General features: G+C 50.7%; 1 protein-coding gene across 1 annotated transcript in view; it reads left to right on the top strand.

Moving 5' to 3' along the window:
* Positions 1–1,533: 1,533 nt before the first annotated feature.
* The window catches only part of MFRP (membrane frizzled-related protein), a 41,514-nt gene continuing 19,184 nt past the window's right edge, over positions 1,534–23,863 (top strand). The window contains exons 1-9 of the mRNA XM_060250914.1: positions 1,534–1,668; positions 5,371–5,521; positions 8,440–8,571; positions 10,921–11,079; positions 12,699–12,927; positions 14,092–14,222; positions 17,968–18,093; positions 19,950–20,026; positions 22,033–22,181. Coding sequence (XP_060106897.1) covers positions 1,534–1,668; positions 5,371–5,521; positions 8,440–8,571; positions 10,921–11,079; positions 12,699–12,927; positions 14,092–14,222; positions 17,968–18,093; positions 19,950–20,026; positions 22,033–22,181 — 1,289 coding nt within the window. The remainder of the gene's footprint in view (positions 1,669–5,370; positions 5,522–8,439; positions 8,572–10,920; positions 11,080–12,698; positions 12,928–14,091; positions 14,223–17,967; positions 18,094–19,949; positions 20,027–22,032; positions 22,182–23,863) is intronic.

Here is a 23,863-nt window from a genome sequence, read left to right as displayed (position 1 = left end):
CACAGAGTGTTGGACTGGATGGGCCATTGGCCTGATCCAACACGGCTTCTCTTATGTTCTTATGTGACACAGAGTGTTGGACTGGATAGGCCATTGGCCTGATCCAAAATGGCTTCTCTGATATTCTTATGAGGGTGGGACTTGACTTGGAAGGGGGGGGGTGGATCTCTCTATTGCTCCAGAGTCCACCTCCAAAGCAGCCATGTTTTCTGAGGGGATTGATCTCTGGTCTGAAAACCCCTTGATACCCAGGCCCTACTTGGAGGCTGGTGATCCCATCTCTGGGGCTTCAACAAGGGCCTGACCTGGCCACTCCCAGAGACTTTAATGGGTGGGTCATAGGGTTGCTGGGTCTGCCCTGGTGGCCAGGATGTAGAGTGGCCGGCTCCAGGTTGGGGAACTCATGGAGATTTGGGGGGATGGAGTTTAAGGAAGAGTCAGAACCTCTGCGGGGTACACTTGCATAGAGTCCACCCTCCAAAGCATCGATTTTCTCCAGTTTGGTATAGTGGTTAAGAGAGCCAGTTTGGTGTAGTGGTTAAGTGTGCGGACTCTTATCTGGGAGAACCGGGTTTGATTCCTCACTCCTCCACTTGCACCTGCTGGAATGGCCTTGGGTCAGCCATAGCTCTGGCTGAAGTTGTCCTTGAAAGGGCAGCTGCTGTGAGAGCCCTCTCCAGCCCCACCCACCTCACAGGGTGTCTGTTGTGGGGGGAGGGAGATAAAGGAGATTGTAGGCCGCTCTGTGACTCTGTCCTTGCAAGGGCAGCTTCTGGGAGAGCCGTCTCAGCCCCACCCACCTCACAGGGTGTCTGTTGTGGGGGGAGAAGATATAGGAGATTGTAAGTCGCTTTGAGTCTCTGATTCAGAGAGAAGAGCGGGGTATAAATCTGCAGTCTTCTTCTTCTTCTCCATGGAAACTGATCTCTGTAGCTTGGAGATGAGTGTTAGCTTTAATTCCAGGAGATCTCCAGGTCCCACCTGGAGGCTGGCATTCCTAGCGGGTTTAGGCCTGTTTCTGTGGCCATCCTTCTGTTCTGGGCCCTGAATAACAGGTGGGGGGGGGATGCAACATCTTCTGGGAAGGAGCACAGCCCCTTGTCGTGTCGCAGAAGAACAGGACCACGAAGGCACCGTGCGAATCACCCATCCCGGCTCCCCTCACCCACTTCCAGGAACTCTGGGAACAAAAGAAAAGGCTCGGCGATGCTGTGCCTTTAAGGCTGGGGTTGCCAACGCCAGGGTCTTTGACCTCCTCGTCCTCAGCTGAGTTGGATTAAGAAGTAGGAGGAAGGTTGGTGGCTGTAATGCTTGCAAATTCCTCCGTTTCCCAGGAGCCCGCAAGCAAAGGCCTCTTGTCCTCGCAGGGAACAGTCTTTGCTGGCCGAGGTATCAGGAGCCGTCAGTCCGACTCCCCCACTGGGTGCTCTGGGTCAGAAGATCGAGGCTGGGTTCCGGTCCGGGCTCTTGCCTCAGGAGGGGACCCTCTGCCGTCCTCTCCTAGCCAATGTGGTGAGAATTGGGTCTGCCGCCATGCCGCAGGAGATGGGGGGATGCAGCGGCTTAGGCAGGGCAGGTATCCTGGCGACGTTCCACACCTCCTCCCCCACGGCCATGAAGGACTACGCTGAGATCATCCTCTACCCTGACATGCTGGATCGGAGCAAGGTAAGAGCGGGACGGGGGAAGGGAGGCCCTGAGTCTTTTGCCCTTTGGATCTGTAAAATTGCCTTTTACATTGTGCTTTTGATCATTCTATTTCTTAGCTTTGGTGTAGTGGGTAAGCACGCAGACTGTTATCTGGGAGAACCGGGTTTGATTCCCCACTCCTCCACACGCAGCTGCTGGAGTGACCTTGGGTCAGTCATAAGTTCTCTCAAAGCTGTTCCTCTTAAGAGCAGTTTCTGTCAGGGCTCTCTCAGCCCCACCTACTTCAGAAAGTGTCTGTTGTGGGGAGGGGAAAGGAAAGGACATGTAAGCTGCCTTGAGACTCCTTTGGGTAGTGAAAAGCAGGGTATAAAGTTCTTCATGTTTTTCTTGTGCTTTTTGGGGGGGTCATCTTCTTCTTCATCATCATCTTCTTCGTATTTTTCTTCATTGCCCCTTTTAAATTCTGTATTCCCTTAACAACAGATTCATGTTGTGGGAAGCACATATGCTCCAAGGTCTAGGATAGCTCATCATTGATCACCTGATGCTGTTCAATAGTTTCAGCATTGGTAGTGAGCCAGGAAACGAAGTCTTGATTCAGTCCAGAAGGATGTGCTGTTTTGAGCTTTGTTGTCAGTTGCAATTTAGCAGGATTTGGAACAGGAAGGCACCACTGCATCGTGCCTTTGCATCGTGAGTTCCTTCTCTGCAGCAAAGAAGGAACTCTGGAGAGCCAGTTTGGTGTGGTGGTTAAGTGTGCGGACTCTTATCTGGGAGAACCAGGTTTGATTCCCCACTCCTCCATCTGCACCTGCTGGAATGGCCTTGGGTCAGCCATAGCTCTGGCAGAGGTTGTCCTTGAAAGGGCAGCTGCTGTGAGAGCCCTCTCCAGCCCCACCCACCTCACAGGGTGTCTGTTGTCGGGGAGGAAGGTAAAGGAGATTGTGAGCCGCTCTGAGACTCTTCGGAGTGGAGGGCGGGATATAAATCCAAGATCTTCATCTACCTCACAGGGTGTCTGTTGTGGGGGAGGAAGATAAAGGAGATTGTGAGCCACTCTGAGACTCTTCGAAGTGGAGGGCGGGATATAAATCCAAGATCTTCATCTACCTCACAGGGTGTCTGTTGTGGGGGAGGAAGATAAAGGAGATTGTGAGCCACTCTGAGACTCTTTGGAGTGGAGGGCGGGATATAAATCCAATATCTTCTTCTTCTTCAGCACCCACCTTCAGACTGGGATAGAAGGGTTCAGGGATCTCCATTCCTACTTGTATCTGACGAGGGCTGTCCTTTGAAACTTCCAGCCTAACAGAAAAGCAGAACAGGGAAGTTACCACTTCAGATCTCAGTGCATGGCCTCAAGCAAGCCATTTGCAGTCTTAGTGTTACCTCCATCATCTGCAAAATGGGCATAATAACATACTTGATTGCTGAAAGAATCACTGGGTGTGGGGTGTTTTGAACGCTCCAAATGTTCTGTGTAAGTGCTATTTAAATAGCTCAATTTTTCAGCTCAGTGGGGAGTAACGCATCAATTAGTCCTCAGGGGTTGGATTAATCGGAGCAAGTGTTGGTTGGCTTTAATTTCCCACAGCTAAAAATAAACCCAATTATGCTGTTGTGCAAACAGGCTGCCACATTCCTTCCCCGTAGGAACTCTCGTTCTCAGGGGTTGAAGATCCGCCTAGCAGAGAAGGCAGAGACGATGCTCTGAAATCCACTGGCGCCACGGGCGATATTTTTTGGAGCCCAGGGTACAGAGATCAGTTCCTCTGAAGGAAATGGCTGCTTTAGAAGGTGGATTCTAAGGCATCTTAAAGAGGCTGTGGTCCACCGTCTCTTGAAAAAACCTACATTAGACCTGGCCGAATTGGCACACTATTGGTCGGTCTCAAACTTACCCTTTTTGGGTAAAATTATTGAGAGGGCAGTAGCGCTACAGCTACAGAATTTTCTGGATGACGCTTCCATCCTAGATCCCCATCAGTCCAGCTTCCTTCCAGGACAGTGTTGGTTGCCCTGGTGGATGATCTCCAGCAGCATCCGGACCGAGGCGGCTCAGCAGTGCTGATGTTGTTAGACCTATCAGCTGCGTTCTATACGGCCAACCATTGGTTACTGACCGATGCAGGAATTCGGGGTTGGCCTTGCAATGGCTTTCCTCTTTTCTAGATGGTTGGGGACAAAGGGTGGCGATTGGGGGAGAGTCGTCCCGGAGGCACGCTTTTAATTGTGGGGTGCCTCAGGGGGCGGTACTCTCCCCGATGTTGTTCAACATCTACACGTGCCCCCTTCCTCAGATTGTCCGGAGGTATGGGTTCGGTTGCCACCAGTACGCTGATGACACCCAGCTCTATCTGTTGATGGACGGCCGGCCTGGCTGTGTCCCAGAAAATCTGGACCTGGCGTTGCAAGCCGTGGCAGGGTGGCTTAGGCTGAGTCGCTTGAAGCTGAATCCGACGAAGACAGAGGTCCTTTGCCTGAGTCGCGGCGGTCCAGGCAGGGAAATCCCCTTACCAGCATTTGATGGTGCGCCACTGACAATGGCTCACAAGGTCAGAAGCTTGGGGGTGCTGCTGGAGCCTGCCTTGACAATGGAGGCCCAGATAGCAGCCACTGATAAATCCGCTCTTTTCCATCTTAGGCGGGTGAGGCCGTTGGTCCCCTTCCTTGAACACGGCAGCCTGGCAACGGTGATCCATGCAACGGTCACCTCGAGGTTGGACTACTGTAATGCCCTCTACTTGGGGCTGCCCCTGTCTCGAACCCGGAAACGACATATGGTTGCCAAGTCCAATTCAAGAAATATCTGGGGACTTTGGTTCTCCCAGATAAGAGTCCGCACACTTAACCACTACACCAAACTGGCTCTCACAAGGACAGCTCTGCCAGAGCAATGGCTGACCCAAGGCTATTCCAGCAGGTGCAAGTGGAGGAGTGGGGAATCAAACCCAGTTCTCCCAGATAAGAGTCCGCGCACTTCACCACTACACCAAACTGGCTCTCACAAGGACAGCTCTGCCAGAGCTATGGCTGACCCAAGGCCATTCCAGCAGGTGCAAGTGGAGGAGTGGGGAATCAAACCCGGTTCTCCCAGATAAGAGTCCGCACACTTAACCACTACACCAAACTGGCTCTCACAAGGACAGCTCTGCCAGAGCTATGGCTGACCCAAGGCCATTCCAGCAAATGCAATTGGAGGAGTGGGGAATCAAACCCGGTTCTCCCAGATAAGAGTCCGCACACTTAACCACTACACCAAACTGGCCCCTAGCTGAAGCTCTTCAGGAACTCAAACTGATTTCCAAACGACAGTTACCCCGGACAAAAACGGCAGCTTCAGGGAAACAGAAGTCCCTTCCCAAGGACTTCCCCCACCAGAATGACAGGAATTTCCAAAATGGCTTGGCAATCCTCTTTCAAGACAGATAGGCTTGCCAACTTCCAGGCAGGACTTGGGGATCTCCTGGAATTACTAGAGTCCACCCTTCAAGGCAGCCATTTTCTCCAGTGGAGCTGCCAGCTGGAGATCTCCAGGCCACACCTGGAGGCTGGCAACCTTCCCTCCACATGAATTCTGCTGAGAGATCTTGGGCCCATCACTGTTCTCCCAGTACTCTCTCAGCCCCAGGAGGGGAAGGTGATTGTAGAGTTGCTCTGAGACTCCGTAGGGTAGAGGAATAAAACCCAACTCTTCTCCATTGTCTGATTTCCTCGCAGGAACATGCCGGCTCTCCTCCTCTCCCACTGCCACGGTTTTTGCTGACTGAGTTTTCCAACCCTGTCTTCGAGGTGGAGGGTGAGGCCCTGTCGCCGAATCGCCCGGACGGGGAAGACAGAACCACCGTGAAGCTCTCCGCCAATGGCTTCGGTAACACCAGATAGGGGGAGAAGATGATACAGAGAGGGAAGCTGAGGCCCGGTTGTGCTCCTCTTATACGGAGATTTGAGAGCAGAAGGAAAGAAAGGTTGGGGAAGGATCCTTTGAGAGATCCTTCAGCACACAGCCAAATGTGGTTGGGGCTAGGGTTGACAATCCCCAGGTGGGTAAATTAAAAAAAACGCTAAGAGACACCATAAATTTTAAACAACAAGACAGTGTAATGTAGAGGTCAGTGGTGTTCTGACAAAGCTTGCACATAGAACTTCAAATAGAAAACAGCATGTAGCCAAAAGACATAAACGGAAGACAGTTCAAAAGCAGTCTTTCCAATCGCAAAGGAGTGACAATAGTCCAGTATTTAGTTCATGGAACAAAAAGAAGCCCTTCCAAAGACGTCTGTTCTAGATACCAAGACGTTTCATCCGTCTTTCTTCAGTTTGGAGGCTTCTTTATCACTGGAACCCAATCTTTACAATACATTCACAGGAGACCAACAAGGTTCAGAACATGTCTGCAAGATTTCTGGACCACTGTCACCCCTTTGTGATTGGAAAGACTGCTTTTGAATTGCTTAAAATTTATGGTGTCTCTTAGCGGGGTTTTTTTTTTTTTACACAGCTGTACGCTCCTAGAGTTTCGCTAATCCCCAGTGGGGGCAAGAGATCCCCCAGGTTTGGAGGCCCTCCACCTTCTTCCGGGTTATCAGAAAGCAGGGGAAGGGGGATGTCTGCTGGGCACTCAATTATTCCCTATGGCGACTGATTCCCATAGGGTATACTGGAGAATTGATCTGCGGGTATCTGTAGCTCTGGGGGGGGCTGTTTTTTGAGGCAGAGGCATCAAATTTGCAACATAGCATCCGACACCTCTCCTTAAAACACCCTCCAAGTTTCAAGAAGATTGGACTGGGGGGTCCAATTCTATGAGCCCCCAAAGACGATGCCCCCATCCTTCCTTATTTCCAATGGAGAGAAGGCCTTTAAAAGGTGTGTGGTCCCTTTCAATGTGATGGCCGGAACTCCCTTTGGAGTTCAAGGATGCTTGTCACCACCTGGCTTCTGGCTCCACCCCTGCGTCTCCTGGCTCCATCCCCAAAGTCCCCAGATATTTCTTGAAGTAGACCGGGCAACCCTAGCTGGGGCAACTGCAGGGCAGAACACACACTTGGCATGCAGAAGGTCTCTAGTCCAGGTCCCAGCATAGAAGGTGTTGAAGAAGAAATTGCCTCTGCTGGGAGATCTGCTGGTAATGGTCAGAGCAGACAGTACTGAATGGGATGACCCAGTGACCAGAGTCAACAGGAAGCACCTTCTCCCATCTCCACCCTTTGGCCTTATGTAGGGAACCCAGATTTTTGAAATCAAAATTTGTTATGCTTCTTGAGTGTCGTGCAATCCTATATTGCAGGTGGGATAGGCAGTTGCATGCAATTCATCAGAGGTTCCATGCAACAATTGCGCCGGGAGACGCTATCTGTGGCTCAGCGGCTGCATTCTGTCCACGCAGAAGGCCCCAGGTTCAATTCCTGAAGATCCCAAAGAACTCCAGTAGCAGGTGCTGGGAAATAACTTTCTCTGCCTGAGACTCTGGAGAGCCCCTGCCAATCACACAGACACACACGTGACGCGCACAAAGTTGCCTGATACTGAATCAAACCCTTGGTCCACTAAGCTCAGTACAGACTACTTAAGGGGTCCCCATAGTGTCTCCAGCATCTTTCCTGTTTTTAGAAAGTGGGTAGGGCCAGGTAGGGCTTTTCCCAGCAAGGCTTCTGATTGGCCATGGGAAATCTGATTGACAGATTTTTTTAAAATATTGCTTCAGCAGCATCAATGCCACCGCAACACAAGGATCTTCACTGTATGACTCAAGGTGAGCTGTGGCAGCCGTCGCGTGGCAGGTTTGGCCTCCTCCAGCAACTGTTTCATGGCAGCCATTTTGTGGATGTGCCCACCATGGTGGGTTAGAATTCCAAAGGTGCCCACAGGCTCAAAAAGGTTGGAGACCCCTGGTCTCCTCAGACTTGCAGCAGCTCTCCAAAGTCCTGGATTCCGGCCTTTCCCTTCACCTCCTACCTGGTCCTTTTGACTGGAGATGCCGGGGATTGAACCCTGAGACCTTCTACATACAAACAGATTCTCTGCCACTGGGCCACAGCCCCTCCCCAGAACACACAAAAAGGTGTGGTGACCTTCTACTGAATCAGACCATCAGTCCATCAAGTTAAGCCTTGTCTACTCAGATTGGCAGCCGCTCTCCAGGGTCTTAGATGGAGATCTTTCCCATCGCTTACCACCTGGTCCTTTTGACTGGAGATTGAACCCTGAGACCTTCTACATACAAACAGATTCTCTGCCACTGAGCCACGGATCCTCCCCAGAACACACAAAAAGGTGTGGTGTGTGGTGACCTTCTACTGAATCAGCCCATCAAGTTAAGCCTTGTCTACTCAGACTGGCAGCTGCTCTCCAGGGTCTTAGATGGAGATCTTTCCCATCGCTAACCACCTGGTCCTTTTGACTGGAGATTGAACCCTGACACCTTCTACATACAAACAGATTCTCTGCCACTGAGCCACGGCCCCTCCCCAGAACACACAAAAAGGTGTGGTGTGTGGTGACCTTCTACTGAATCAGCCCATCAAATTAAGCCTTGTGTACTCAGACTGGCAGCCGCTCTCCAGGGTCTTAGATGGAGATCTTTCCCGTCACTTACCACCTGGTCCTTTTAACTGGAGACGCCGGGGATTGAACCCTGAGACCTCCTGCATGCCAAGCAGATGCTCTACCAGAGCCCTTCCCCAGAGCAGACAATACTGAACTAGATGGGCAAATGGTTGGACTAGGGCTAAGGTTGATTTGCATGTTCCTACTACTAGACTGTGACCCTTGATTCTCTGTCCACAGCTCAGCAGGTCCGGGACGTGGCCAGCAGGAAGTTCAAGCCAGACTGCAAATTCTCCTGGTTCTGCGTGGCCCTCCTCAGTTTGGTACTCTTGGTGCTGCTGGGCTTACTGGTGGGCATCGTCGTCCTCTCCAGTAAGTGTCTGGCACAGGGGTTCCGCAAGCACTCTTCAACTACAGGGCAGGGGCGTTCCCTCAAGCAGAGCTGGGCATCTGGAAACTGCCCCTACATCAAGCAACGGGCATTGATTTCCTACGGATAGTACACCCTGCCAAGAGATCCCCCACACACACAAATACACAGAGGAGCTCTGCTACAGACAGCTAGAGACTGCAGAGAGGGAGAAGGTGGCCTTTGCTGAGCTGTAGCCAGCCCCGTGGCGCAGAGTGGTAAAGCTGCAGTACTGCGGTGGGAGCCCTCTGCTCACGACCTGAGTTCGATCGCAGAGGAAGCTGGTTCAGGTAGCCGGCTCCAGGTTGACTCAGCCTTCCATCCTTCCGAGGTCAGTCAAATGAGGACCCAGTTTGCTGGGGGGAAAGTGTAGATGACTGGGGAAGGCAATGGCAAACCACCCCGTAAAAAGTCTGCCGTGAAAACGTTGCGAAAGCAACGTCACCCCAGAGTCGAAAATGACCAGTGCTTGCGCAGGGGACTACCTTTACCTTTTAAACCAGGCCTTGGATTCAGCAGGAGCTCACAGGAGCCGAGCTCCTGAACCTTTCTGAGGGTTTCCCCTCCTCCTCCCCACCTTGTCCATTGAATAGTAGGTGCAGCTGCATAACAATCCCTGGATGAGCTCCACCACCTATTTTTCTACAAAATGACCCCTGGCTATAACTGTATGCAATGTCGGGGTAAGGCTGGGGAAACAAAAGCACCCTCCACAGCTGTCAACCAGGGCCTATGCATGGTATCCTTGACAGGGGTCCAGATGATCCAGTCCAGACAGGAATGCCAGCCTCTTCGGGGGACCTGGCAGTCCCCCAGAATTACAGCTCATTTCCAGACTATAGAGATCAGTTTCCCTGGAGAAACTTCCCTTGCAGGAGTTGTCTTTGAAAAGGCAGCTTCTGTCAGAGCTCTCTCAGCGCCACCTACCTCACAGAGTGTATATTGTGGGGGAAGACGATAAAGGAGATTGTAAGCCGCTCTGAGACTCTGGTTCTATTATATGGTGGGTTTAAAGCATTGCAGAGACGAGATCATAGTGAGGACAGCTCTTTATTAGGGGCAGCCTGGTGATGGCTGCTTCCACAAAAGACTGACTAAGGGCCTGTGGACTAAACCTATATACAACTCTAATCTCCCGCGCTAGCTTGCCATTAGTTCATTCAAACAGGCAGGAGTCTGTGATTGGTGCAGGGCGGCAGGTCTTTGGATCCCACTACCCATTGTTATACAGTTCCCAAGTTCTGCTTTCCTGGCTCCAATGAGCCAGCAGGAAGAACATACTTTAAGGCACATACATAACAGGTTCAGAGACAGGTGGGGTATAAATATATGATCTATGGTCTATTCTCCAGACTACAGAGATCAGTTCCTATGGTGGGTGGATTCTATGGCTTTGTGCCTTCCAAGGTCCTTCCTCTCCCCAAAACTTACCTTCCCCAGGTTCTAACCCCCAAATCTCCAGGTTATTTCCCATCCTGGAGCCAGCCCATCTGACAATGGTCTTGAACGCTCTCCCACTGTATTTGGCAAACCCTCTGCCCCCCCCCCCCTTGGCAACCCGTGGCCAGCATTTTGCTCACTCCTGCATGATGAAGAATTGCAGATTTATACCCCGCCCTTCTCTCTGAATCAGAGACTCAGAGCGGCTTACAATCTCCTATATCTTCTCCCCCCACTGCAGACACCCTGGGAGGTGGGCGGGGCTGAGAGAGCTCTGACAGAAGCTACCCTTTCAAGGACAACTCCTACAAGAGCTATGGCTGATTAAGGCCATTCCAGCAGCTGCAAGTGGAGGAGTGGGGAATCAAACCCGGTTCTCCCAGATAAGAGTCCGCACACTTAACCATTACAGCAAATTGGCTCTGAAGAGCTGCTGATAGTCTAAGATGAAGCTGGCCTTGATAGGCCAAGGGTTTGACACAGGAGAAAGCAGCTTCGTGTGCTCATGAGGATCCCATTTTGTTCATTCTGTGAGATGTGAATGAAACTGTTCTATGCTGTTCCTGGGCATGCAACCTGGGATTAAGGATGCCATGTCTCCCTGGCCCCTGGCAAGGGAATGGAAGGGTAGGGTTGCCAGATTCGAGTTGGGAACTTGGGAAACTCCTGGAGATTTGGGGGTGGAGCCTGGGGAGGAGGAGGACTTCAGTGGAGTACAATGTCCAAGAGTCCACCCTGCAAATCATCCATTTTCTCCAGAGGAACTGATCTCTGTAGGAAGGTAAAAGGAGATTGTGAGCCGCTCTGAGACTCTGAGATTCAAAGTATAGGGTGGGGTATAAATCCAATATCTTCTTTTTGTTCTGTGGCAGCAGAGCTGAAATCCTCTCACCTGGCCAGACTCTCACCTGGGGCATCTTACCCTCACACCGTCTCCAATGCAACCTCACCTCCTCCTGCCAGGACCCCCCTGGAATCCACAGCTGCTTCATCCCAAGGAGACCCACCCCAAGCCATGACTTCAACACCCTGTGAGTACCAAACTGCTGTTGCATCTGCATTGCTGTGCTGGACACCTGAACCCATGAAGCTGCCTTGTACTGAATCAGACCATCGGTCTGTTCAGGTCAGTATTGTCTACTTAGACAGGCAGGGCTAGCCAAACTGTGGCTCGGGAGTCACATGGGGAGGGATGGTGGCTCAGTGGTAGAGCATCTGCTTGGGAAGCAGAAGGTCCCAGGTTCAATCCCTGGCATCTCCAAAAAAGGGTCCAGGCAAATAGGTGTGAAAAACCTCAGCTTGAGACCCTGGAGAGCCGCTGCCAGTCTGAGTAGACAATACTGACTTGGATGGGCCAAGGGTCTGATTCAGTATAAGGCTTCATGTGTTCTTATGTGGCTCTTTTTCACATATTGTGTGGCTCTTGAAGCCCCCACCACCCCATTGGCCAGCTTGGAGAAGGCATTTGTCGCTTTAAATTACTTCGCCAAGCCAAACCAGCTGGCAGCTTGGAGAATGCATTAAAACTAAAGCTGCTTTCTTTCCACCTCTGCCTCCCTTCCTCATCTATTTCCTTCCTGGAGAGCCAGTTTGGTGTAGTGGTTAAGTGTGCGGACTCTTATCTGGGAGAACCGGGTTTGATTCCCCACTCCACCACTTGCACCTGCTAGTATGGCCTTGGGTCAGCCATAGCTCTGGCAGAGGTTGTCCTTGAAAGGGCAGCTGCTGTGAGAGCCCTCTCCAGCCCCACCCACCTCACAGGGTGTCTGTTGTGGGGGAGGAAGGGAAAAGAGATTGTGAGCCGCTCTGAGACTCTTCGGAGTGGAGGGCGGGATATAAATCCAATATCTTCTTCTTCTTCTTCCTTCCGTCCTTCCTTGCAACTCTCAGATATCTGGCATTCATGTCTTGCGGCTCTGACATCTATTCTATGTGGCTCTTACATTAAGCAAGTTTGGCCGTCCCTGCTCTAAAGGGTCTCAGGCAGAGGTCTTTCACAACACCTATGATCTGACCTGATGCCGAGGATTGAACCTGGGACATTATGCATGCGAAACAGATGTTCTACCACTGAGCCACGGTCCTACCCCAAGCGTGAGTCATGCATTCTATTCAGGTTCCTGCTTTCTGGAAGATACAGTTCTGAAATGAAATCTCCCCGAAGCGCTATCCACGCAGGTTGACAGCAACCATGTCTGTACTCTAAGGCTACCAACTTCCAGATCTCCAGAAGTTTCCCACAGAGGTTGGGCCAAGAAGAAAGGGGCTGATTCCACACAAGAGGTTTTGGTTCGTGGTGGTCATGTTAACTCTCGCTCCGTTTGCACTTGCAACTCACGCTGCATGTTCTCCAAGTGCTGTGTTCCTGGGCTTTTTTTCTTTGAAGGAACCAGAATGTTGAACTCAAAACAATCACTACGTTTTCACCCGCTTGTCAGACTCCTCCCCGAGCAAGTGACCGGTCACCTCTTAAAACATACAAATAAAACATAAGAAAACTTCAGTTTGGCAGGACGTTAAATAATTGTGACAGAATTTCCAAATGCCTTTTTTTTTTTTTTTTGCATGCACGCTGCTGCAGCAAATGTCTCCTCTTAGCTTTCCTCTATTGCCGAGGTCATAAACTGTTTCTTTGTGTCTCCCCTTGCAGCGTGCGGGGGAATCCTGCGTGGTCCCGAAGGCTCCTTCAGCTCCCCCAATTACCCAGCCCCCTACCCCCCCGATATCCTGTGCACATGGCATATCCAGGGGCCGCAGGAAACTGTGATCCAGCTGCGAGTGGAGACGTTAGACATAGAAAACTCCATCTCCTGCTTATATGACCGGCTGGAGATATACAGCGAGCAGGACTCGGCCTCTTTATTGGATGGGTCTTCCCGGTGAGGAATCACCTGTGGGTCTGTTAACACTCATCAGTAGGTCTGATGAGAGGGAAAGGAATGTTGAGGGAATAGGGTGTCATGGATTTAAGGGAGGGCTGCAGGAATAAACAGCTTTAAAAGGGTATTGGATAGATTCATGGGGGATGTCTATAAGTGGCTACCAGCCATAGTGGCTGAGGGGAACTTCCACATTCGGAGGCATTAAGCCTCTGAATCCCAGAGCCAGGAGGCAACATCAGGGGAAGGCCTCAGCCTCTATTCCCTGTTATTGGCTCTCCACAGGAACTGGCTGGTCACTGTGGGAGACATGATGCTGGACTAGATTGGTCTGATCCAGCAGGGCTCTTCTGATGTACTTAACAGAGGAAGGCCTCAGCCTCTCTGCCCTGTCGTTGGCCCTCCAGAGGAACTGGTTGGCCGCTGTGTGAGACAGGATGCTGGACTAGATGGACTCTCACTGGTTTGACCCAGCAGGGCTCTTCTGATGCTCTTCTCAGGGGAAGGCCTCAGCCTCTCTGCCCTGTCGTTGGCCCTCCAGAGGAACTGGTTGGGCGCTGTATGAGACAGGATGCTGGACCAGATGGACTCTCACTGGTTTGACCCAGCAGGGCTCTTCTGATGCTCTTCTCAGGGGAAGGCCTCAGCCTCTCTGCCCTGTTGTTGGCCCTCCAGAGGAACTGGTTGGCCACTGTGTGAGACAGGATGCTGGACTAGATGGACCCTCACTGGTTTGGCCCAGCAGGGCTCTTCTGATGCTCTTCTCAGGGGAAGGCCTCAGCCTCTCTACCCTGTTGTTGGCCCTCCAGAGGAACTGGTTGGCCACCGTGTGAGACAGGAGGCAGGACTAGATAGACTATTGGTCTGATCCAGCAGGGCTCTTCTGATGTCCTTATCCAGGGAAGATGTCGGCCTCGATGCCTTGTTGTTGACTCTCCAGAGGAACTTGTTGGCCACTGAGTGAGACAGGATGCTGGACTCGATGGACTACTGGTCTGATCCAGCAGGGCTCTCCTTATGTTCTTACAAAGGCCTAGGCTTCTCTGCCTCATTGTTGGCCCTCCAGAGGAACTGGCTGGCCACTGAATGAGACGAGATGCTGAACTAGATGGACCACAAGTCTGATCCAGCAGGGCTCTTCTGATGTTCTTCCGTTTTTTGCAGGTTCTGTGGCCAAGAGGCCCCTGCAACGATCAACACCAACTCTAACCAGGTGCATGTCACCTTTGTCTCCTACGGGATCACAACCGCTGCAGGCTTCACTGCCCGGTATCGAGCTATTGCACCCAGTGAAAGTAAGTGCACCCAATTGTTGGGGAAAGCTGGAAGACGCAACTTTCCTATCAAATTAATTCCATCCTTCCAGATGCCCTATCCAAGCCCCAGAGCCGGATTAACAATTAGGCCAAGTAGGCACTGGCCTATGGGCCCCCACGCCTTTAGGGGCCTCAGGCCAGCTTCCCCCACCCCAGTTTCCCCCCTGCTTGCAGCCCTCCCAGTCTGCACACACAGCCAGCAAATGAGCCACTCTTTGTCCGACTTGCCTGGTGTGTCTGCTGCTGGCATCATCACCAAATTTGCCTCTCTCTTCCTCTCCCCTAGCGGCCCCGTGGCGCAGAGTGGCAAAGCAGCAGTACTGCAGTACTGTGATCTGAACTCTCTGCTCACGACCTGAGTTCTATCCCAACGAAAGCTGGTTCAGGTAGCCGGCCCAAGGTTGACTCAGCCTTCCATCCTTCCGAGGTCGGTCAAATGAGTCCCCAGCTTGCTGGGGGGAAAGTGTAGATGACTGGGGAAGGCAATGGCAAACCATCCCTTTAAAAAAGTATGCCATGAAAACGTTGTGAAAGCAACGTCACCCCAGAGTCGGAAGCAACTGGTGTTTGCACAGGGGACCTTTCCTTTCCTTTCCTCTCCCCTACAACCTTGTCAAAGGGGCTTTTGAGAAGGTGCCTGCAGTCTATAGTGGGGGCTGTGGGTGATGGGTGGGCGCTCAAACTCTAGGACAGTTTGCATGGGGGGGAGGGCCCAAGATTTTGACTGCCTAAGGGCCTCCACGGGGTTTAATCCGGCACAGTCAAGCCCTGGAGAATCTGGCAAAGATCTCACTATGAGATCACAAATAGTGTTTGCAGCAAAAGCTCAAAGGGCTGGTCCCTACCTCAAGGAGCTTACAGCTGTAAGTGAGAGATGATCCAAGAGAAGGGAAGGAGGATGTGATGGTCATGAGGGAAGTCCCACATGGGTCTGCTGTAAAGGGCTGGCATGGTGGGGCATCTGCCAAGGTCCACAGCCCAGCAGAGTGCCCTCTGCTGACCAGAGATGCTGGATCCATTCAGTCCCACAAAGAATGGGGGAACAAGACAGAAGATTAAGACCAAGACACCCTGCTGCTCTAGGGACTGGGAGGTTTCTCCTGTTTCAAGCTGGGAGAGGTGACTAAAGGAAGCAACGCTTTTGTACTCTGTCCAGTCTGTCCAGCACTGGCAGGCCTTCAAGGACCATAAAAAGGGGTGCAATCCACTCTTTATGCCAGGATAGCCTGCAGAAGTACACAGCCAAGGGCACTGGATGAATACTTTGCCCTCCAGGAGTCACTCCTGAAAAGCAACCCCCATTCAGGTATAAAGGGATCAAGGGGAGAGACTCTGGCTCAGCAGTAGAGTATTTGCTTGGCAAGCAGAAGGTCCCAGGTTCAATCCCCAGTGTCTCCAATAAACATCGGTTCCTAGGGGATGAGGAAGACCATAGCCTGAGACCCAGGAGACCAGCTGCCAGTCTGAGTAGACAAGACTGGCCTTGATGGACTGATGGTCTGGTTCAGTAGAAGCCAGCTTCATCTGCTTCAGAACACTTTGGTGCAGTGGTGAAGTGTGTGGACTCTTATGTGGGAGAATCGGGTTTGATTCCCCTCTCCTCCACTTGCACCTGCTGGAATGGCCTTGGGTCAGCCATAGCTCTCATAGGAGTTGTGCTTGAAAGGGCAGCTGCTGTGAGAGCCCTCTCAAACCCACCCATCTCACAGGGTGTCTGTTGTGGGGGGAGAAGATATAGGATATTGTAAGCCACTGAGTCTCTGATTCAGAGAATAGGGCAGGATATAAATCTGCAGTCTGCAGTCATTTTCTGTTTTGCAACTAATATTTGAAACAAATTTGGCAGCTGTCTCCATCCAAAATGGGGACAGAAAATACGAAGGAACATTCTGTTCCCCGGACACCTGAGAGTTCAGTTATAACACAGCAGCACGGCTTCTGCTAATTTTATTCTCCAGGCGTAGGAATTGCCTTGTCTGGTCAGACTGGCAGCGACTGTCCATCTCTGAGGTTTCAGGCAGAGGTCTTTCACATCACCTGTGGCTGGTCCTTTTAATCAGAGATGTTGGAGAACCTGGGAACATCTGCATGCCAAGAAGCAGAGCTTTTTGTTTGATCAGGAATGCACAGGAACGTGCTTCTGGCTGGCTTGGTGTTAGGGGGTGTAGCCTAATATGTCAATGAATATGTTTTTTTATTTATAATATTTATTTATAACGGTCATAGACCAACAAACAATTTGTAAAAGTCCAATTCATAACCAATAAAAGGTGATATCAATAATTATCATACACTAAAATATGATACCACCTAAAATATACAATATACAAGTACTTCTTCACCCAAAGGGTGATTAACATGTGGAATTCACTGCCACAGGAGGTGGTGGCGGCCACAAGCATGGCCACCTTCAAGAGGGGGTTAGATAAAAATATGGACCAGAGGTCCATCAGTGGCTATTAGCCACAATGTGTGTGTGTGTGTGTGTATAATATATTTGGCCGCTGTGTGACACAGAATGTTGGACTGGATGGGCCATTGGCCTGATCTAACATGGCTTCTCTTATGTTCTTATACATAAAATACGAATACGTTAAGACACAGAAGATGTAAAATTAATGTTAAAACCAAAGATAAACTAAAAACCCTGTCTAAACCTCTTTGTTTCTTCCCTTAATAAATAAATTATTTATTCACTGCCTAAGCCAGCATTTAAAGCAGTAAAAATCATACAAAATTAAAACTGTCCATAGAATCATACATAAAAGGTATAAAAGGGTTTGAAGAATCTTTCGGGCTCAAGTGCCGTGTTCTACTGGAGAAAGTTTTTCTTCCAGACGTTTCGTTCTCAGCTGCGGAGAACATCCTCAGTGGCGTTGCAGCCGGAGCAGGCGCTCTGACCTTCTTGGCTGCTGTGCATTGAGTATAACAGTATAAAACACTGTTATAAAACTACAAATAAAACAAAACGTGACAGTTACAGCCAACAGATTGGCAAAGATGTTTAACCGTTTCCTGACTGAATCATTAGAATTTTCCTTATTCTTGTGGCAAGCCAGCCAAATTTTGCTAATTTGTAGGTAACCTCAGGGTTTCTATCGCTAAGAAGAGTTGCAATTTTTGGCTACTGGTAAAAGGTATGGCTGTGAAAAATGAGAGTACTTCTCAATGATAATTATAAGCCTTACAGTCAAATATGACATGGACTAGAGATTCGATACCATCATGGCAGCAGCAGGGACATAATCGTTCTTGGAACGGCACCTTTTTGTGTCTCCCCTCCACCACCACTGAAGAGAGAACGTCCCACCTCATAAGAGTAAACGTTCTCCTGTAAAATGAATATGTAAATGCATTCCTGCTGGGCTTTTTCTACCAAAAAAAAGCCCTGCCAAGAAAAATCTGTACCACTGAGCCACAGCTCCCCCTGTCACTACTGCCCAAAGGACCTCATAACCGGCGCTTCCAAAACTGGGCTGAGATGAGTCTCCATGTTAGTTTGTCTGTAGCAGTAGAAAAGGAGTACCTGCAAGACTAACACGATTGGTCAGCGAGGAGGAGCTTTTGTGAGTCACCAATCACTTCTTCAGAACTTCTTGTCCATAACTGGGCGAACAGAAATCTCAAAAGACCATAATTCCCAAGATTCCTGGTGGTTTCCAGATAGGTTCAAGTCGGTTGGAATGTCTAGCTTCTCCTCCTCCAAGGTCTTCCTCTGTTCTAGAGAACTGTTTCTGGGGCGAATTTCTCTGTGACGGCGGACTCTGCCTCCTCCCGGCCTCCGTGTGCGACGGCCTCGACCACTGCATTGACAAGAGTGACGAGTCCAACTGCAGCACAAAGCACAAAGGTGCGTAGCAGTTGCCAAGCACAATTCAAGAGATATCTGGGGGCTTTGGGGGTGGAGCCAGGAGACTTTGGGGGTGGAGCCAGGAGACTTTGGGGGTGGAGCTAGGAGATACTGGGGTGGAGTCAGGAGCAAGGTTGTGAAAAGCATCATTGAACTCCAAAGGGAGTTCTGGCCGCACACCTTTTAGATACCTTCCCTCCATTGGAAATAATGAAGGATAGGGGCACCTTCTTTGAGGGCTCATAGAATTGGACCCCCTGGTCCAATCTTTTTGAAACTTAGAGGGTATTTTGAGGAGAGGCACTGGATGCTATGCTGTAAATTTGGTGCATCTACCCCCAAAAATATCCCCCCTCAGTCCAGATACCCTCGGATTAATTCTCCATTATACCTTATGGAAATTGGTCTCCTTAGGGAATAATGGAGTGCCCAGCAGACATTCCCCCCCCCCGCCACCGCTTTCTGGTGACCCTGAAGCAGGAGGAGGGCCTTGAAACCGGAGGATCCCCTGCCCCCACCTGGGGATTGCAACCAAATAAAACAAACCACTCTGTGAAAAATGCTATTACAAAATATAATTCATACAAGGAAAAGAGTGCATTTCAGCAATTGCATCCCAAGTTAACTTGCTGACCAGATGGAGGCAGCAGCGTTCCGATTGTGCATGAATTTGTGAAAAATCTGACCACTGTGAATATTTTCTATACATATACCGCAAGTTTTGCAAGATGCTTCCTGGAGGAAGGACCTGGCATTCCAAAACGGGCTTTACTCTGCTAGCAGTCCGTTGGAGCTCTTTTCTGGACTTGTGATGTTTTGGACTATTTGCACAATGATGTATAATGTGCATAAATATGTACATGCCGTATGTAAAATTATGAGGTTGCTGAAATGCACTCTTTTCCTTGTATGAATTATATTTTAATAGCATTTTTCACAGAGTGGTTTGTTTTATTTGGTTGGAACTTCATTCCTCTGTGTAGCCTATTGTGTATTTTCACCCCACCTGGGGATTGGCAGCCCTAAAGGTGCGCTTACACAACTCGTGCAAGAGAACCACATTGCAATGGGGCACTGAGAGAATGAGTATGGGGCAGAGAGGCCTGCTGCATGATGTGGGGCTGCAACATTTCCTGGCGGGGGGGCTAGTCCCTTAGTCAATTTCCAGCAAGGGGGGTGACAGAATAATGATGCTCTTGCCAGGGAGGGTCTAGTTCCTTCCCCCCAAAAAACAAAATGGAGAGTCCTGTTTTAAGTTACCCCCTTTGAGCTCATAATCTCTAAAGGGGGAGTTTTGTAAAGCCAAGAAAATTTCAAATTCTCAAAAACAAGCTCCCATTCTTCAAATGGAAACCATAATGTTAAAAACCCTATTTGGGGGGGGGGGGGAGGGGGGGAGAGAGAGAAAGATCGATCCCTGTCACAGCACTGGATAAGGTTGCCAACTCTGTGTTGAGGAAATTCCTGGAGATTTGGTGGTGGAACATAAGGTGGGCAGCGTTTGTTGGGGGAAGGAAAACCAGAAGGGTAGAAGCCATAGAACAGGGGTGGCCAACGGTAAGCTCTCCAGATGTTTTTTTTTGCCTACAACTCCCATCAGCCCCCAGCCATTGGCCATGCTGGCTGGGGCTGATGAGAGTTGTAGGCAAAAAACATCTGGAGAGCTACCGTTGGCCACCCCTGCCATAGAATCCACCCTCCAAAGCAGCCATTTTCTCAAGACGTGCTGCTCTTGAGATCAGCTGTAGTTCCAGGGGATCTCCAGACCCACCTGGAGGTTGGCACCCCTAATCCTCCCTCTTCTTGTACTGCAAGCCTGTTCACTTCTGGGCGGTGATGTGTTTGTCTCTTTGCAGAATGCGGGGGGACTCTGACCAGCTTGGAAGGCCACTTCTTCAGCCCCAATCACCCACAGCAGTACCCAAACATGCAGGTGAGTGACGATTTGCATTCTGTGCATGAGCCTGGAGGAAGGAATCTCATTGTGCTCGATTAGGCAAGCACAGCCGGCAATTTCCCAGGTCCAACAGCTGTTTCCAGTGGTTTTGTGATGATTGGTGCTGGCTTGGTTCCAGAAAAACGGCTGGATCCTGCCTTCTACTAGAGCAGGGGTGGCCAAACTTGCTTCATGTGAACGCCACATAGAACAAATGTCAGATGTTTGAGGGCCGCAAGACACGAATGCCGGATGCATGAGACCCCCAAGACAGAGGAGAGGTGGAAAGAAAGCGACTTCAGCTTTAAATGCCTTCTCCAAGCTGCTGACTGGCTTGGCTTGGAGAAGCGGTTTAAAGAGAAAAACGCCTTCTCCAAGCTGGCCGATAGGGTGGTGGGGGCTTCGAGAGCCACACAACATGTGTGAAAGAGCCACGTGTGGCTTCTGGGCCACAGTTTGGCCACCCCTGCACTAGGGTGTTTACATAGTGATCGGTAAAGGTATTCCCTTGACCTGGACGTCACACGTTAGCCTGATCTCGGCAGATCTAGAAAACTAAGCAGGGTCACTCCTGGTTAGTGCTTGGATGCATCACCCCAGGTTATCCAGGTCTGGGCTTTTAAATATGGTCCCATGTAGGCATCCACAGAGGCTTTCTTCCTTCTCCTACACCAGCGGTGGCCAAACTGTGGCCCTTTCACACTCATTATGTGGCTCTTGAAGCCCCCACTGCCTTGTTGTGGACTGACTCAGAAAAGGCATTTTAAATTACTTTAAATTACTTCTCCAAGCCAAGCCATCTGGCAGCTTGCATAATGCATTTACAATTAAAGTTGCTTTCTTTCTACCTCTTCCTTCCTCCTCCCTCCCTCCTCCCTCCCTCCCTTCCTCCCTCCCAGCCTTCCTTCCTTCCTTCCTTCCTTCCTTCCTTCCTTCCTTCCTTCCTTCCTCCCTCCCTCCCTCCCTTCCTCCCTCCCCCACTCCCTCCCTCCCTCCCTCCCTCCCTCCCTCCCTTCCTTCCTTCCTTCCTTCCTTCCTTCCTTCCTTCCTTCCTTCCTTCCTTCCTTCCTTCCTTCCTTCCTTCCTCCCTCCCTCCCTCCCTCCCTCCCTCCTTCCCTGCCTTGTCCTAAGATACTTGTCCTTAGATAAAGGCTTGTGCTAAGATACCATCAGCTCTTCCTCTGTCTCTAATAAGGAAGTATGCCCCCCCCCCTTTGGATTATTTTTTAAAAAATTCTATGCAAATAAATGTAGGTTTAATGTGGGCAACAGAGCCTTAAAATGATTCATCTCAGCAGATTCCCGTGGCCCGTTTCGACATCTGGAATGAGTCAGCGTGTTTTGAATCAGCAGCCTTACTTTGGGGCAGTGCAGCTGGATGCAGAAATCTGCCTCCATCCGTAATAGTTTTCAGCAGGCCTCGGATTCAGTGGGAGCTCACAGGAGCATAGCTCCTGAACCTTTCTGGGAGTTCCTCCTCCTTCTTCTGAGAGTTCCACCTCCTTGTCCATTGAATAGTAGGTGCAGCTGCATCACAATCCCTGGATGAGCTCCATCCCCGAAGTTTCAAAATGATTGGACCAGGGGGTCCAATTCTATGAGCCCCAAAAGAAGGTGCCCCCAACCTTCATTATTTCCCATGGAAGGAAGACATTTAAAAAGGTGTGCTGTCCCTTTAAATGTGATGGCCAGAACTCTCTTGGAGTTCCGTTATGCTTGTCACACCCTTGTTCCTGGCTCCGCCCCAATGTCTCCTGGCTCCACCCCCAAAGTCCCCAGATATTTCTTGAATTGGACTTGGCAACCATATTACTATGTAGTCGCTACATGCTTACTACTTGCTTATTTACTCAGGGCCATCAATGAATAGGAAGCATGACAGAGAGCCCTAGGGCGCTGCCAGCCTCCCTGTGGAGTTGTGCTTGCAGATGCCCGCTGACGCCCACGCCTTGCCGCCGGTGGTCTCCCCAAACCGATTCACCACCTTTGTCTTTCTTCTTCAGCTCTGCCACTGGCACATCTCAGTGCCCGTGGGCCATGTGATCGACCTGCGGTTCCACAACTTCAGCCTAGAGCCGCAGAAGGATTGCATCTTTGACTTTGTGGAAGTGTTTGACAGCGCGGGGATGGGGCGAGCCAGCGTCATGGGCAGGTAGGGCAGCTTCCCGGACAGGAAAAATGCTTGGAAATGTGGTCCTTTTCCCAACTGGTGCAGCTTCCAAGGCAATAACCCAGCCCATGCTGCGGTTCCCAGCAGGCCTGGCGCTCCCAGTAGACCCCTGCACCACGCCCCACCCCAGAAGCTCCCTTAATAATACCACCATGCAGGGTGGCAAGTGGGGGGAGAGAGCGATGGGCTGCGCACAAGAGTGCTGCCGTGCCACCGCTTTCTCCCTGTGCCACTGGGCCGCTTTCAAGCTTACCTTGGGTGGCTGCTTTTGGCTTGAAAGCGTCTGGGCAGCACTTGGAAAACTCCAAAGAGTGCAGCGGCCGTGCGACGCCTTCCTAGGAAGGGGCCAGGGGAGAAAGGGCATGCCTCGTGGCACCCCCAGGTGGGGTAGCGCACTAGGCAAGGGGGAGAGGGAAAGGCTGCTTTGCTGCTCTGGCCTGTCCGGGGAGAAACACCGAAAAAAGCAGGCAAGGGAAAATGAAGCCGATGGCAGGCAGTTGCTGGAGGGCCTGATTGGAGCCCTCTGCGGGTCTGATCCGGCCGGCGGGCCATATTTTTGAGTCCCCAGAAAAGACAGCCATGCTCGGAAAAGTGGACGGCGGCAGGAAGAGGAAGATGGTCCAACATGAGATGGATGGACTCCGCCAAGGTTTGCATAGCCTGAGCAAGCCTGTTAATGACAGGACATCTTCTTGACGGCACTTCTCACGCACACACACACTTCCTCTCAATCCAGGAAGCCAACCCGCTCAGGCCTTTTTTTGAGCAGGATCGCACAGGAACGCTGTTCTGGCTGGCTTAGTGTCAGGGGTGTGGCCTAATATGCAAATGAGGTCCTGTGGGGCTTTTTCCAAAAAAAGCCCTGTGTGAAACAATGGTGATGTCGGGGGGTGTGGCCTAATATGCAAATGAATCCTTGCTGGGCTTTTTCTACAGAAAAGCCCTGTGTGAAACAATGGTGATGTCAGGGGGTGTGGCCTAATATGCAAATGAATCCTTGCTGGGCTTTTTCTACAGAAAAGCCCTGTGTGAAACAATGGTGATGTCAGGGGGTGTGGCCTAATATGCAAATGAATCCTTGCTGGGCTTTTTCTACAGAAAAGCCCTGTGTGAAACAATGGTGATGTCAGGGGGTGCGGCCTAATATGCAAATGAACCCCTGCTGGGCTTTTTCTACAAAAAAGCCCTGCGTGAAACAATGGTGATGTCAGGGTCTGTGGCCTAATATGCAAATGAACCCCTGCTGGGCTTTGTCTACAAAAAAGTCCTGCGTGAAACAATGGTGATGTCAGGGGGTGTGGCCTAATATGCAAATAAGTTCCTGCGGGGTATTTTCCCCCTACAAAAAAGCCCTGTTTGAAGCGGTGGTGTCAGGGGGTGTGGCCTAATAGGCAAATAAGTTCCTGCGGGGTATTTTCCCCCTACAAAAAAGCCCTGTTTGAAGCGGTGGTGTCAGGGGGTGTGGCCTAATAGGCAAATAAGTTCCTGCGGGGTATTTTCCCCCTACAAAAAAGCCCTGTTTGAAGCGGTGGTGTCAGGGGGTGTGGCCTAATAGGCAAATGAGTTCCTGCTGGGCTTTTTCTACAAAAAAGGACCTGCACACACTCAATCAGTTTGCAAGCTCTGAGCCAGGCTGTCCATACGTTGGAGATCATACGTTGGAG

The sequence above is a fragment of the Heteronotia binoei genome, chromosome 12 (assembly GCF_032191835.1).
Source record: "Heteronotia binoei isolate CCM8104 ecotype False Entrance Well chromosome 12, APGP_CSIRO_Hbin_v1, whole genome shotgun sequence".
Lineage (NCBI taxonomy): Eukaryota > Metazoa > Chordata > Lepidosauria > Squamata > Gekkonidae > Heteronotia > Heteronotia binoei.
This window is presented reverse-complemented; position numbering and strand designations above follow the sequence as displayed.